Source organism: Amaranthus tricolor, chromosome 10 (genome assembly GCF_026212465.1).
Source record: "Amaranthus tricolor cultivar Red isolate AtriRed21 chromosome 10, ASM2621246v1, whole genome shotgun sequence".
Lineage (NCBI taxonomy): Eukaryota > Viridiplantae > Streptophyta > Magnoliopsida > Caryophyllales > Amaranthaceae > Amaranthus > Amaranthus tricolor.
In genome coordinates, this window is record NC_080056.1 from 2,931,398 (window position 1) to 2,946,719 (window position 15,322).

The 15,322-nt window shown below is 34.4% G+C and overlaps 3 protein-coding genes and 1 non-coding gene across 5 annotated transcripts; 2 read left to right on the forward strand and 2 right to left on the reverse strand.

The window, feature by feature from the left end:
• Positions 1 to 44: 44 nt before the first annotated feature.
• TRNAQ-UUG (transfer RNA glutamine (anticodon UUG)) lies at positions 45 to 116 on the reverse strand. Its single transcript has one exon. It is a non-coding gene; the product is annotated as a tRNA-Gln (tRNA).
• Positions 117 to 625: 509 nt separating this feature from the next.
• On the reverse strand, positions 626 to 4,157 carry LOC130826169 (uncharacterized). Of its 2 annotated transcripts, XR_009047032.1 has the most exons (4): positions 3,095 to 4,157; positions 1,462 to 1,577; positions 1,289 to 1,368; positions 1,109 to 1,169 (listed from the first exon to the last, which is right to left on the reverse strand). XR_009047032.1 is itself a non-coding variant. In XM_057691731.1 (3 exons), exons 1-3 carry the CDS (start codon positions 3,962 to 3,964, stop codon positions 1,076 to 1,078), a joined length of 1,044 nt encoding a protein of 347 aa, XP_057547714.1. In that variant the 5' UTR covers positions 3,965 to 4,157; the 3' UTR covers positions 626 to 1,075. The 2 variants fall into 2 exon arrangements, 1 of the variants encoding a protein (XP_057547714.1); XM_057691731.1 differs by lacking the exon at positions 1,462 to 1,577 and having other exon boundaries at positions 626 to 1,169.
• Positions 4,158 to 8,165: 4,008 nt separating this feature from the next.
• On the forward strand, positions 8,166 to 11,597 carry LOC130825087 (gamma-tubulin complex component 3). The gene is made up of 2 exons (XM_057690129.1): positions 8,166 to 10,606; positions 10,693 to 11,597. The coding sequence occupies exons 1-2, from the start codon at positions 8,319 to 8,321 to the stop codon at positions 10,967 to 10,969; spliced, it is 2,565 nt and encodes an 854-aa protein (XP_057546112.1). The 5' UTR covers positions 8,166 to 8,318; the 3' UTR covers positions 10,970 to 11,597.
• A 1,897-nt stretch (positions 11,598 to 13,494) lies between these two features.
• On the forward strand, positions 13,495 to 14,545 carry LOC130825946 (uncharacterized). Its single transcript, XM_057691398.1, has 2 exons — positions 13,495 to 13,739; positions 14,155 to 14,545. Exons 1-2 carry the CDS (start codon positions 13,495 to 13,497, stop codon positions 14,543 to 14,545), a joined length of 636 nt encoding a protein of 211 aa, XP_057547381.1.
• The last annotated feature ends 777 nt before the right edge of the window (positions 14,546 to 15,322 follow it).

Below are 15,322 nucleotides of genomic sequence, written 5' to 3' on the forward strand. Positions count from 1 at the left end.
AAAATATTAATTAAACGGATAGTAAAGACAATAAATGCAAAAACAGGTCCTACCGGGAGTCGAACCCAGGTCGCTGGATTCAAAGTCCAGAGTGCTAACCACTACACCATAGAACCTTAGTTGAACCTAGCAAGATAAGTATTTATTTTACTGTTTCAATGGCAAACGACTTATTGTACATGCGCATTACTTTGATTTGAATTTTTCTATATTTTCTTCTCATTATTAGGATTAAAAAATATGAACTTATAATCTTTTTACATCGATGATTAATTATTAATCAAATTGTAATAATAAAACCTATGCAAAGATTCAAATAATAACAGTTGCATACCAATACGTCAAACATAATTAAATAATTATAAGTCATGTTTTATTTAAGAAAAACACCCTTTTAGAATAGAATCACATTTACAAACATTATATTATTAGTATTAAAATTATACAAGTTACGTGACAATGTTTATAATTTTAATGGCGTTATGATAGATCTTGAATAATTTTTATAGGAAACCAACTAATCATAAAACTATATGATTTCATAATTTTAGGAGAACCATGTAAAAATTAAAATGATTTCCGCAAATTAAAATTATTTGTTGGCCTAAGCTATTTTCATCCATCAACACTTAGAAACAAGGTATTTACATGGTATTAAAAATTATGATGAAATATATTTGAGAATTAGAGATTCATTACCCTTGAATAACATAACATATTCTAGGAAAAACAAGACTTAAAACTCATTCCAATATATGATTGAATACTTAAGCCCTAATTGTAACGAAATTAAATTTTAGTATAAATTTAATAGTATTAGCTTTGTGAAGTAGAAACACTATGCGAGCAACCAATAGTCTAACACCCAACGACTAAAAAACCGACATAACAATAAAAGAAAAAACCCTTCTTTAGTTCAAAACTCGTTGAACAAAAGCACATCCACAATACATGCACGATAATCAGATAGACGATAGTCCAGCCACTTCAACAAATAACATTCATGGCTAACATGGGCATTTCGGCATTGGTGTGTTACACTCGAAAAAATAATGGGATGTTCTTTGTCGAGTATTCAAAGACCGAATCCAAAGATTGCTCGGATTTTGTGAAAGATCAGATCTCGCCAGCCTCTCTCCGTGTTCTCCACCACAGTTTCATTTCCGTATCTGTATAAAAGAGATAAGCACAGTTGGTCCGTCTAGCATCGCCATATCCTTGTACAAGCATCACGTAAAATGATATATGTACATGTATTATACTGAATCAAAACTTAAACTACACCAACCTGTCCTCTTCCGGAACATCGGTTTGAACCAACTTGACGATTGTGACACCTGGTTCTGGTTCCTCGAATGTCAGTTTAACCTGAACAACAAATTGGGGTAAGAGAACGGAAAAAACGAATCATAACTCAACATTACAACAATGCTCGTTGGCTCATTGTTTCATAAAGCTCACCAATTCGGAAACTCCTATCCGCTTGCGATCTAAATTTGGACATCATGCTCAGGAAAACGGATATAACGCAAATGATCATCGATATTCATATTGCTTTCAAGTCAATGCTTCCCACTCTACATTTTCGAAATTGGATCATTCACAATAATCATTGATAGATCATAATCTATAGTTAAAATGAATTATACATCATCATCGTACCCAGTGTATCCCGCCTATAGAAACTATCAAACTATGATCAGAATTTTGATCAGGGTCTAGAGAGGGAAGGAAGGTGTCAACCCATACCCATAAAAAAGGATGCTAGGCTCGAGAAAGATCATAATATACTATAGGAAACTATGTAAAATGAATTATAAATTTTCTAGAAAATTTTAGTTGTTGCTCACAACTCTCAAGTATGACTAATGTGTTAATAAGATCTTTGTGAAGAACTAATATAACTCACAATTCACATTATTTGAACCAAAGTATTGTTTTCAAAGAGTTCGGATTGTATATTTCCTTCCCTTGTAAATTTGTTCACTAAATGATATGTTCACAAGTTCAAGGATTGTAATTCATAACTCATTCATGAAAATCATGTCTTATGATGCAATTTTAGTAGCTATTGTGGAGTATATATGACTAAACATGGTTCAATAAATCAGTTCTTATGCTATGCGTAAACCATAATACAAAAATGTGATAACAGTCACGATAGAGGTAACCGCACGGTGATGCGCTAGACAGGATTGATTCAATTATCGCAAAGTCAAATATCTATTGAAAATATGAGATACTTTGAAACGGCCCAAAACATCTAACTTAGCTTCACATTTCTCCGAATCCTAAGCAACAACAAGCACCAAAGCAACAACCATGACAAAAACCTAAAGCTCTATCACAATCTACATTACACTGACACAACCTTACAAAATTTCATCCGCCATGGGTTGCGGGTAGGTGTTGGTTATGACAATTTTAGGTGGGTAAAAATATGGGGGGAGGACATACCGCATCCACCCGCCTGTTTTTCCATCCCTAACCCAACATTGTTAAGTGGCACTCACTAGGCCATCTAAGGAAAGTCGCATGTACACCACCTCACCAGGACAGAATCTAACCCCCGAGCTTGGGCCTATGTCATTTGATTATAAACCCTAATAGAAATGACAACCAAATTGGTTCAATACACGTACAAAGATGACTATTTGGTTATCCTCATGGTGTTGGGATGATTTATCCCACGTGGACAAATTAAAAATGACGTGCATACTTTATACTTTATAAATAATTGGATTCCTTTCCAACGCCATAAGGTTTTAGAATGATATATATCTCTTTGGCTTATGAAGAAGGTGCAACTCATATTTCCCCGTTAATATGACCTTATCAATAAATCCACAATAGCAATCATACAACAAATCATACAACAATCAATTTAACAAATAAATCCAGCTCAATTTAACATACGACCTTATCAATGAAATAGCAAAGAAGATAATACCAAACCAAAGTCTAAGATACATCAACCACATGAACCCAATAATATCAGTAACAGAGAAATCATACAACAGCCAATAAATTCTAAAAAGCACCCAAATTTACAATTTCCACCAAAACAAAAAAACATTAAAAACAGAATTATTACCGTAGAGAACATTCCATCTGGCCAATTACCAAATCTCCATTTCTGAACAATCAATTTCCCTTCTTGCAACTCCAAATTAGTACCAGTAACAGACCCATCAAAAATACTGAACTCACCACCCACATTCTTACTTATCTTAGCATTACTTTGAGTAAAACCTTTCCACCTATTCTCATCCATTAAAATCTCATACAAATCAACCGCCCTACAACTAAATTTCTCACTTAATTTAATTGTCTTAAACCCTTTTCTCTCTTTCACCTCCTTCACACCCTTTGTAGTTGTTGCCGCCGTCGCTTCCGCCTCCTTGTGGGTCCCACTACCACCCTTTACAACCACCTTCTTGGCCTCAATCTCACCCTTACACGGCCCACCTTTAGCCATACTTTCCACATACTCCCTCACTTTCCCTAATATCAATTCTTTACCCTTCACCATAAATGCTTCCTTAATCCTTTTCCCAATCGGACCCTCATCAGAAAACATGATTTTAACATCTGGGTCTTCACCAGCATTCTCATCAGATATATACGGAATCTCAATTTTCCCTTCAGATTTCAAAATTGATTCACCGTTTTCATCCTTAACTTCACCTTCCCATGAAATTGAAAGAGATAATTCATACCCAGGTATGATTTTGCCTTTACGAATGTTGACATAAGCTTCACCTTCAATTTTGTCAAGTTTTTTGGTCTTGATGAAGAGATTTTCTTCACCGGAAAGAATGGGAAGTGAAGAAAGGGAGGTGCTGAGTTGAGATTTAGACCATTCGAAACAATCAGTTTCAGACCAGTGCCAATTATGGACGTTTGTTCCATCTGGACGGTCTTCTACAATCCATCTCTTGTCTCCTTCGCCATACTTTGCCATTGAATATGAAGAACAGAGAGATAATTTAGGTGAAAGTGAAAGTAAGGAAATGGAACTGAAAATGGAGGAATTAGGACAGAGGAGAAGAGGTGTAAATGGAGGAAGGTGGGGAATGTAGAAATGTCTAGAGGGTTCCAATGTCGAGAAAATTCCAGAATGTGGGAACTGATAAATGTAAAAGAATACTCCTATTTTCAAATGGTAGTTTGATTTTAGAGCAACAAAATAACAATGACTAATACCCTTTTTTTAACTATTGTCAAAAATTTACTTTAAAAAAATTATTGTCAAAAATCTCTGGAAAATTGAAAAATATTTCTACGTGTTCAAAATAAATTTAAAGATTTAAAATTTATTTAATCTTATAAGTTAATTCAATTTAATTCGACTTTAAACATAATTTACAATTATGTAAAAAATAATATGAACATAAAATTCGATTTCAAAGCAACCGAAATCAATTTAATGACCTAAATGAACACTTCTAATAATATGATAAGGAAATGTGACACTCTCTATAGTGACATATTAAATAAGTTATTAAATTTTACCTTTTATATTTTTTTTGCAAATTTGTAGTTAAGAAGTCTTTCTATTTATTTATTAAAATTTTTGTAGATGAATGGAGCCTATTTATGGTTTGTTGGCCGAAAAAAACCATGAGATGTTTTTCCTTAAGACTAGTGTATGATCATTTTTTGGCTATGAGTGGTGTGGATGATTTTGACTAAAGCATAAGTTATGACTTATGAGCAATTCCGATGTAATATAAAAAGTATATTTTAACATTTGATTATAAATTCAGATCAATATCAAATGGTCGAATTTGTGTTGAAGACTTATAATTAAACACAAATTGTTGTGAAAGACGTCTTTTCGAAAGACACATTAGATATATAGGCTAAATAGTCAAATAACTATAAATTAAAGATAAAATAAGAATATATAGACTTTTTATTTTTAGATCTTCCTTTTAAGAAACAATTTTTTACAAAAGTAACTACTAACTAAAAAATATTTTCCCACAAAACATATGACTTTTAGTAACTAATTTAAAAAAAACTCTACTCCCTCCGGTCTTTTATGTTTGTCCACCTTATTATAACGGATAGTTTTAAAAGTTTGTCCACTTTAGAATACTCTTAATTTTTGGAAATCTTTTTTCCTAATATACCCTCATAACCCCTTCTATTCTTCTCATTACACCCGGTATATTCACTCTCTCTCCCTTATTTCTCTCGTATGAACCAATTGCTTCATTATTACCCCCTCAATTGTCGTGTCTCTATAATCTCTCAAACTCGCCATTTTCATGGCTTCTTTAAACCATTGCCCCCTGTTCATCCCTTAACTTTAGTTCATTTTTATTGAACTAAAATAAAGATCGGCCTTTTTCTCTACACTTTGAGGTAAGTTTCATAATTTTTGGCCCTAATCTCCAAAATCAGCCCCTTGTTCTTCAACCGCCATTACGTTTCTTTAAAGCTTTATTTTTATTTGATCTTTCTTCCTTGTTTTTTCAGGTTTTAATCAAAAAAAAATAACTTAACTAGATCGTGCTTTGAATTTTAAGTATGGAGAACAAGAGATCTACTGGTTCTTCAACAATTTTTAGTTCTCTTTATGATGGGCTTTGTGATTATGGGGATTTATGTTCACAGTATCGTGAGACTAGTTCTTCTCCTCCTTTGAAGATTGTTAATTTGGTGTATGATTCTCCTACTAAAATGACTCCTTTAAGTCCTCCTGTTGAAGAACACCAAAATTTGGATAAGGATCCTGATACTCCTGAAAAAGTACTTGCTGCTAGGGCAAAAAAAAAAAAAAAACCTAAAAAACGTTGTTGATGATTGTAAGACATTTATGTTTATGTTTTTTAATTTCATAGCTGAGAACAATCGGAAATTTAGGCTTTAGGATGTCATTTGATCTTTGGGAGAATTCTGGAAATTGTGTGCTGTTGTACATCTTTAGGTTTTCTGATTTTTGGCTTGCTATTGTTTGTTGTTCATACTTGTTTGTGTTTTCTGTTTGATGATGTTAGGCACTGACTGTAACACCCTAGCCCCTCAGGCAGCTGTTGAGTACTCATGGAGATTGTAGATTGGCCTCACAGACCAACACAAGTCTTTCCAGCGCACTTTGGCCTCACTCGTGCGCGCCCAGGAAAAACTTCCCAGAGATCACCCATCCTAAGATTGCTCCACACAAAGCACACTTAACTATGGAGTTCTTAGCAAATGGGCTCCCATGAAAAGAAGACGCACCTTGTTGATATGAGTAATCTATCAATCCTTTTTCATGCTAAATCCGAGTTATCACACTGACTTATGGGAATCAGTTCTGTTTTCTGTTTGGTGTTGAACATTTTGTTAATTTTTTTTTGGTTGATTCTATTTGCTGTTGATCTTTGTCTATATTTTGTGTTTGCTGTTGAATATTATGTATATTTTTTTTGGTGTTGAAGCCTCAATGATGATTTTTGTTCCTGAGTTCTTGTAAATTTCATAATCAGAAAAAATGACTTTAAATTCTTAGTTGAGTATCTTTTGTTAAACGTCTAAAGTCATTGTGTTATATGCATGTTTAGTGGCATTCATTCTTTTTTTTTATGATTGTTTATAATTTGAGAGGTTTAACAACCTCTATGATGAAATAGGTGGCTTTTTTTGTTACTGATAACACTAATTAAATGAAGTCATTAACAAACATGTACATTAACCATTGATTTCAGACTTGTTTTTGCAAAATTGTTGCTCCTAAGATTCTTAAAGAAATATTTTTAATGATGATTGAACATAAAACAAACTGAGGGGCTTTGTTAAAAAAAAACTTTTATCCTTGTGTCTCCTCGATTGCTTGATCATAGGCTTCTTGCATTGCATTAGATGTTTGTGCCACATCTTCATTCTCTGCCAGTGTTTGTGATGTTTGAACCTCCCTTTATCTTCTTCAACCTTTTTACCAAAATGTGGTTGGACGTAGTCATTACATCCTTTAACCTTCAATATTTCATTTAAGTGGTGCTTGAATGAAATCCAGACATTTGTTAATTTCTTTGGATGAAGTTCTGCATATGCATCTTCAACTACACTAATCAACTCTGTCATATTCTTTGGCATTTTCTTGTGCATCAATGATTGAATGCTTCTAAAAAATCCTAAGTCCAAGATGTTACAATCTGGACTATTAGGAGGTTGTAGTGTGAGAATAAAGGTTAAACCACCTTGTTTGTTGTGTTGTTGCCATATTGGATCATCATTTGTGTTCTTGCTTTGATTCTAAGCTTGATTGAGGATCATATTGGCTTGATCCAAAATACCCTGCCCCGTCGATTTTGTCTCACTTCCTGAAGCCACGAATAAGGCTATGACGCAGACTACTTTGAAGCTTCTGATTTTTTGAAGCTTTTGATTTTTTGAAGCTTCTGATCCTTTGAAACTACTGATCTTTGAAGCTTTTGAATTTTGTTTGAGGTACTGTGATTTGGTGAAGCCACTGAATTTTGTTTGGGTTACTATTATCAAGTTGCCACTGTTTTTTTGCTGGGTTACTATGATGAAGCTACTGTTTTGGTTCTTGTATACTGATGAAGCTGTTGTTTTTATGCTCATCATCAACAAAATTTCTATAGTCATTTGTTGATTTTGGTAATCAATCATTACTTTCAATTAAATTTGTAATCTATGTTTATTGTAATTGCCCAATAGGCTATTGGGTTTATTTTTTAGATTTTGTATAATTCCCTCTTTATTTTGGATTTACCCTCAAAAACTTTCCAAAAATGGAAAGCCCCCTTTGCCACCAAAAAAACAGGAATCAGTTTATGTAATAACCTCCTTTTTGTACGTTTCTCTCTTTAATTTAATGACAATGATTGTTGCTGTTTTTTTCTTTATTTAATCTTTAAATAAAATATCTTTTCTCTTTCTTAATACCAATATAATTATTATTTCGTACTACTATTTAATTAAAATAATACCCACTTACCACAAAATTTTCACTTTTCTTAATATGTTTGAAAAAATGAATTAGATTAAACATAAAAGAACAGAGAGAGTATTTTTCATTTGATCTCAAATTAAGTGAGTCTCACAGTAGACATTAAACAGTAAAATAAGAATTAAAAAAATTAATGAAAAATAAAAATTCACCCGACGTGACAATCTTTAATTTCAAAAAAGCAAATAGTAATCATTTTGCGCGCCCATCATAAAACTCAAAAACCCTAAAAAAATACCCCACCAACAAAAATGCCTTTTCCCTCTTTCTTATCCGTTCCAATTCAGACACTTCCACAGTCCCATTCCCAAATCTTTCCAAATTTGTAAGGTTGCTCTCGAAATCCATTTTCATGGAAGATCAGAAGGTTATAGATCTGGTGAAAGAACTCGTTACTCGCTTACTTTCGCAATCGCAAAACCCTAACTCTAACCCTAACAATTCAGCTTCTGCAAATTCTAATTCGTCTTCAATCGATCCAAACCACTTTAATCAGTCTCTTCGTTATGCAATTCGTATCCTGTCGAGTCGTATGACACCTTCAATTGCTTCTGACGAAGCTTCAATGGCGGAGTCTATCAAGCGTCAACTCGTCTTTCAAGGTAAATCTTCTGAAGCCCTGACTTTTGCAGATCTTTATTCAAAATTTTCTTTAAAAACTGGACCGGGAAGTATAAATAATAAATGGGCAGTTCTTTATATGCTAAGAGTTATCTCAGAAGATCGTAAATTTTCTAAAAAACAACCGAATCTGGTTATATCTAAGGGTTTGCCGGCTATCTTTGATTCCCAATTGAATGATAATTCTAGGGTTTGTTGTGATAAGGAAAATAAGGGTTGGAGTGGTGGGGTTTTGATGGTATCAAAAGATCCTGATAATCTGCGTGATATTGCGTTTAGGGAGTTTGCTAATCTATTGAAGGAAGAAAATGAGGTTTCTGAAGAGGTTTTAGTGCGGGATGTGTTGTATGCTTGTCAAGGAATTGATGGAACTTATGTTAAGTTCGATGAGAATGTAGATGGTTATGCCTTGTCTGATTCTGTTAAGGTGCCTAGAGCTACTAGGATCATGGTTCAGAAGTTATGTGAGTTGGGCTGGTTGTTTAGGAGAGTTAAAATGTACATTTCGAAGAGCATGGATCATTTTCCTGCTGAAGATGTTGGAACTGTGGGACAAGCATTCTGTGCGGCATTGCAGGATGAGCTTACTGAGTATTATAAGCTATTAGCGGTGCTCGAAGCTCAAGCAATGAATCCAATACCCCTAGTTTCTGAAAAAGCAAGTTCAAAGAATTATCTCTCGTTGCGGAGACTTTCAGTTTGGTTTGCAGAACCTATTGTGAAGATGAGGCTGATGGCTGTTTTGGTTGATATTTGTAAAGTTTTGAGAGGTGGAGCGATGGCTGGAGCTATTCATATGCACGCTCAACATGGAGACCCTTTAGTGCATGATTTTATGAAACGTTTGTTGCGTCGTGTTTGTTCACCCTTGTTTGAAATGGTTAGAAGTTGGGTCTTGGAAGGAGAGCTTGAAGATATATTTGCTGAATTTTTTATTGTTGGGCAGCCTGTCAAGGCTGAATCCCTTTGGAGAGAGGGTTATCGGCTCCAAGCGGGGATGCTTCCTTCTTTCATCTCCCCATCTCTTGCGCAACACATTTTAAGGACAGGGAAGTCGATTAATTTTCTTAGGGTATGTTGCGAGGACCGAGGTTGGGCTGATGCTGCAACTGAGGCTGCAGAAGCTGCTGGAACAACTACAGTGAGAGGTGGTCTTGGGTATGGAGAAACTGATGCTCTTGAATTGCTTGTTTCTGAGGCAGCTAAGAGAATTGATAAGCACTTACTGGACGTTATTTACAATCGATACAGATTTAAAGATCATTGTTTGGCAATCAAACGGTATTTGTTGCTTGGACAGGGTGACTTTGTACAGTACCTGATGGACATAGTTGGGCCAGAACTCTCTGAGCCTGCTAACACTATTAGCACCTTTAAGCTGGCAGGTCTTTTGGAAACTGCTATCAGATCTTCAAATGCACAGTACGATGATCGTGACATATTGGACAGATTGAAGGTCAAGATGATGCCACATAATCCCGGAGATAGGGGCTGGGATGTGTTCTCGCTGGAATATGATGCCAGAGTTCCTTTAGATACTGTTTTCACAGAATCTGTTATGTCAAGGTATCTAAGAATATTCAATTTCTTGTGGAAGCTTAGACGAGTTGAGCATGCGTTGATAAGAACTTGGAAGACTATGAAGCCAAATTGTATCACTTCTCGTTCCTTTATCAAACTGCAACAAACAGTTAAGGTGAAATTACTTTCAACATTGCGGAAGTGCCAAGTTCTGTGGGATGAGATGAATCATTTTGTTTCAAATTTACAATACTACATCATGTTTGAAGTCTTGGAGGTATCATGGTCTAATTTCTCTAATGAAATGGAGGCTGCAAAAGATCTAGATGACCTGCTTGTTGCTCATGAAAAGTACCTCTATTCTATTGTTGAGAAGTCTCTTCTTGGAGAGAGATCACAGAGTTTATACGAGACTCTATTTGTTCTATTTGACCTGATATTGCGATTCCGTAGTCTTGCAGACAGATTATATGAAGGCATGTATGAAGTGCAAGCAAGGTATCTTTCTGTTTCTCATGATTTGTATGTACAATCTACAATGATGTCGTATGCACTAAATTATTCCTGGATTTAATGTTTTACAGGTCTGCTGATGATAAGAGGAAACTGTCAAGACAATTAAGTAACATATCCTCAGATCCTGGCTCATGGGTTTCGGAAGGCAGGAAGGCCTTAACTCAACACGCTGCTAAATTTCTTAGCAGTATGAGTCATGAGCTCGACGATGTTGGAAAGAAATATTCATCCCTACTGAAAGGATTCATCTCTGAGCTGCCGGTGCAGCAACACATTGACCTGAAATTTCTCCTATTCCGGCTTGATTTCACTGAATTCTATAGCCAGTCACATTCCAACGTCTGATATTCATATCGAATATAATGTTCGAGTTCTTCAGGGAGTGTTTTTGAATTTGAAGATTATCGTATCAGTCGAGTGCTCCTATTCGTTGATTAACGTTTGCTTTCCTGGTGCACAAGATGGATCAGCTGTGAAGCCTCTATGTGATGCAAATTATTCAGGGCTAAGCCGTTTAGGCACGCTTCACCATACTGTCTGAGGTTTGTTCTTTGACTTCATACTTCAGGGTATGTCATCAATTCATCTTTCAGTCTGTATATTTGCTGGAAATTTGGGTTGCACAAATAGGGGGAATTGACAGTATATTGTTGATAGTACTTGATATTTTGTGTAATATAGTGAAGTATGTGATACCAGTACCACGAGATTTTTCGACATTTATGTTGACATCAAATTTTCGACACTTTAAGTCATGTTTTGGGCGGGGGAGGCTGACCTTTAGTCACAGTTATGGGCTTACTGCTTCACCTTTTACAACTTGGGTAGTGTTTTTGGCCGAAAAGGTACTCAAGTACTCAACAAAGCCAAACCGATAGATGTTAGTGATTTTGGTTAGCTATGTATTGCATACGATATTTAAGCAGTTTGCATATCTGTAAAGGTTTTGTTTATCCATTTTCTTGTTGCGTTATATCGTTTCTTATAGGCGACTCAATATATCGAATACTATAGTGCTATATGCTTGACATTTTGGTCTGTTTTGTGGTGTCATGAATAAAAAGTATAATAATAATACACAAATAAATATTACAACTTTGTCCTTGTGAATTAGTAGTAAAGAAAAATGGAGTGTGTTTTGAGAAAAAAATGGATATTTGGTAACATTTGAAGAGAAACAGAGTAAATTGGGTGAATGAAAAGAAAAGAGAGTAAAACTATATAGATGAGATTTAAAGAAAGTGGTTAATTATTATTGAAAAATAAAAATAATGCAAAATGTGTGAGACGTATTAAAATAACAAATGATGCTAAATGAGTGAGACAAAAAAATAATAATGTTTTAATCAAATAATCCCTAGATTTGCCTTTAGAATGTAACATTTGAGTTACTATAAGTTTAGAAAATTAGCTGTATTATTCCTTTACCACCAAGTGACTCTTTCTTTAATTCTATATACATCTCACACAATATATCAACATTCAACTAAGCTAAGCTTTTGTAGTATCCAATTATGGGTAAGGAAAATGAGTTGAACAAAGTGAAAGACATATGGGGAAAATGGGAAATGAAGATCTTGATGCTCACCAGCTTGTTTATCCAAGCCTAGCACCCATTAGAAAACGCAGCAAAAATCCCATTCTAAAGATCACCTTATGGTTTATCTGTCTGTTGGCCGATTCAATTGCCTTGTTTGCCATTGGTGTGATCTCTAGAATGCATCAAAATGATCAAGTTCACGGTAGTTATGCCGACATTCTAGCTTTTTGGGCACCATTTCTTCTCCTACATCTTTGTGGGCCAGACACAATCACAGCTTTAGCTCTAGAGGACAATGAGCTTTGGCTTCGTCATGCTCTTCAACTGACAACTCAATTCACAGTCACCCTTTATGTGTTTGGTTTAGTTTTTCGTAAAGGTACACATAAATCATCTATGGCTTCCTATGATCCTTATGTTTACTAATGGGTGTGTGAAATACTTTGAGAGAACATGGGCATTGTATTATGCAAGTAAAGAGGCAATTCGAGCTTCTCTTAGAAAAGAATCGTCAATTTCGTTTAATAAATGGGCTGATGAGTTACGTTCTGCGCAAGCAGCTCACATCCTCTGCAGGTTTCAAGTTAAATTTGGTCCTGACTCGTCTTTACAATCAAGACAAGTCACCATAGATGATATCGAAGAGGATCCAGAATCCCAAGTCTCTAAATCGAGTATTAGTAGTTTTTAAGTATCAACGACATGAATGAATTTGAAAAGGTTGTTATCTATGCTTATCGGTTGTATGGTAACTCTAGAGGTCTAATAGCAGATGCTATGCTCAACTTAATCGATGATCCTGACCTTGCGGAATTTTTACTCAATTAAACCTGTCGATGTAGGCCATAAATTTATCGAAACAGAGCTAAATCTGTTCTACGATGTGTTGCATACGAAAGTGTTTTTGCTGCAAAGGAAACGAGGTCTTGTACGAATCATTTGCTTCTTCTCACTTGTTTCTGCAACATTTCTCTTCATTTTAACTCATTATAATATACAAAATTACGATAGCGTAGATGTTCAAATATCATTAGTCTTGCTTGGGGGTGCCATATTCCTTGACATAATCGCTTTTATTAGTTTTATGGTTTTAGATTGGTTGATTATTAGTAAGGATAATAAGATACTAGAAGGTACAACACAAAAGTTTTTGAAATTAGTCTCGCATGTGTGTTTAAGTGCCTAAAATTGGCTAGATTCGGTCCTGGTGGCAAAAGATGGTCCGAGCCTACCTCAAGCTACAACTTGCTTACACGTACTTTCAAGATTTCTCCTATACCCTTAAAACGAATTTTCATACAACAAATCAAAGATATTTATATCGATTTCGATGTACGTTAGCACAAGTGTAATAAACAAAAATTATCTCGAGTACATCTTTAATGTGTTACAACAGAAAGCAAAGACATCGATCAACAACGAGGCAATCGAACAAGTGTGTTCAACTAGAGGTAATTTGGTGTTTGATGACAAATTTTGCCTCGTTTCCAAGTACTTAAGCCCTTGGACTATAGACATGGATTACGATAAAAGTTGGCTTACTTGGCACCTTGCTACTGATATTTACTATTGGATGTAATCCGCTAACAAAATTGAAAAATTTAAAATACATAAGAGAAAAATAAAAAAATTAACAAAATAAACAAAATTTTAAACTTATTCCAAAAGTAAGCGTGAAATTTTCAAACCTGAGGTTTGGAGTTGTTTGTAGTTATTAACTGCAAACATGTCAAAACAGACAAAATAGCTGTTACGCACTTACTAACTGCGAACAATTATTTGACCTGTTTTGACCTGTTCGCAGTTAGTAACTACAAACAGCATGCTGCACAAAAACAGGTCAAAATAGTTGTTCGCAGTTACTAACTGCGATGCGAACAACTATTTTGTCTTTTTTGACCTGTTCGTAGTTATTTTGTTATTTTTTTTTATTTTTTCTCTTATGTATTTCAAATTTTCACAAAATTGATGATATTCATTGTGGCCTTAGCAAGAAACTCTCGGATTACATGGCTTATCTTCTACTTAGACGTCAAGAGCTCGTGCTAGAGCTAGTAGGTCGATCCGATATTCGATTTCAACACACAATAAAAGAAATCGAAGATTATTCATATTGGAAAGAAGACAGTGTCTCAACTCAAATGACACTAGAAAATCTTTTAAGAAGATTTTGCGAATATGTGCTTTATAAAAAAGTAGACGATGAAATACAAATTTCAATCGGGGAGACAAATGATAGCCAATCTGTGTTCCATGATGCGTGTCTCTTGGCGAAACAATTGGCTATGTTTGGTGACGATAGGGAGATAATTAGTAACGTTTGGGTTGAAATGTTGAGTTACGCGGCTATCCATAGCTCACCTAGATCGCACTTAGCGTAACTTTGCATTGGGGGGGAACTCATCACCATAGTGTGGCTATTAATGGTTCAGCTTGGTTTTCGCCTTCTAATACCTTCGATGATAAGAGGCCGTCGATCGGCTAAACTTATTATTGAAAAATGATGTTTTTTAATAAGACTATGTGATCTATATGCTATCAAAGCCCTTCTTTCTAATTTTCTTGTATGTGTAATGTGTTCATGCCATCTTTCTTTTAGCCTTATTGGGCACTATAGAATAATTTTATGTATATTATTTTCTCAAGTTCTATATAAAAGCCATTTTTAATATCCATTTGGTATGAAGAGTCTAACAATACTATTATAATTGTGATACTTTTTATTTAAATCAGCCTCTTATAATATTTTTATTTTAGATATATAGTTACATATAATGGAATGTAATATTGTTAAATATTATTTTATTCTTATTATTTATAATTTCTTTGTATATCTCATACTTAATATCCTAGGATAAATTTTAATTATATTATTTCCATATCTTAGGCCCATGTATGTGTTAAATTATTTTATTTTATTGACATCTTATTTTATTTTCTCTTACTTTTAATTGAAGCCACATATTCTAGTGGTTTAAACCAAATTTTAATAATTTGTGTCAATTATTATTGTTACAATCTCTTAAAAAACAGAGGGAGTAAATATTTTATATTGAAATGATTTTGCCTATTGAAGATCAAGCTAGTTACCATGATAAAAAGACATTAACATCTATGTCTTAGCTATGAAACTTTTGTTTTATTTTTAAAATGGTTTT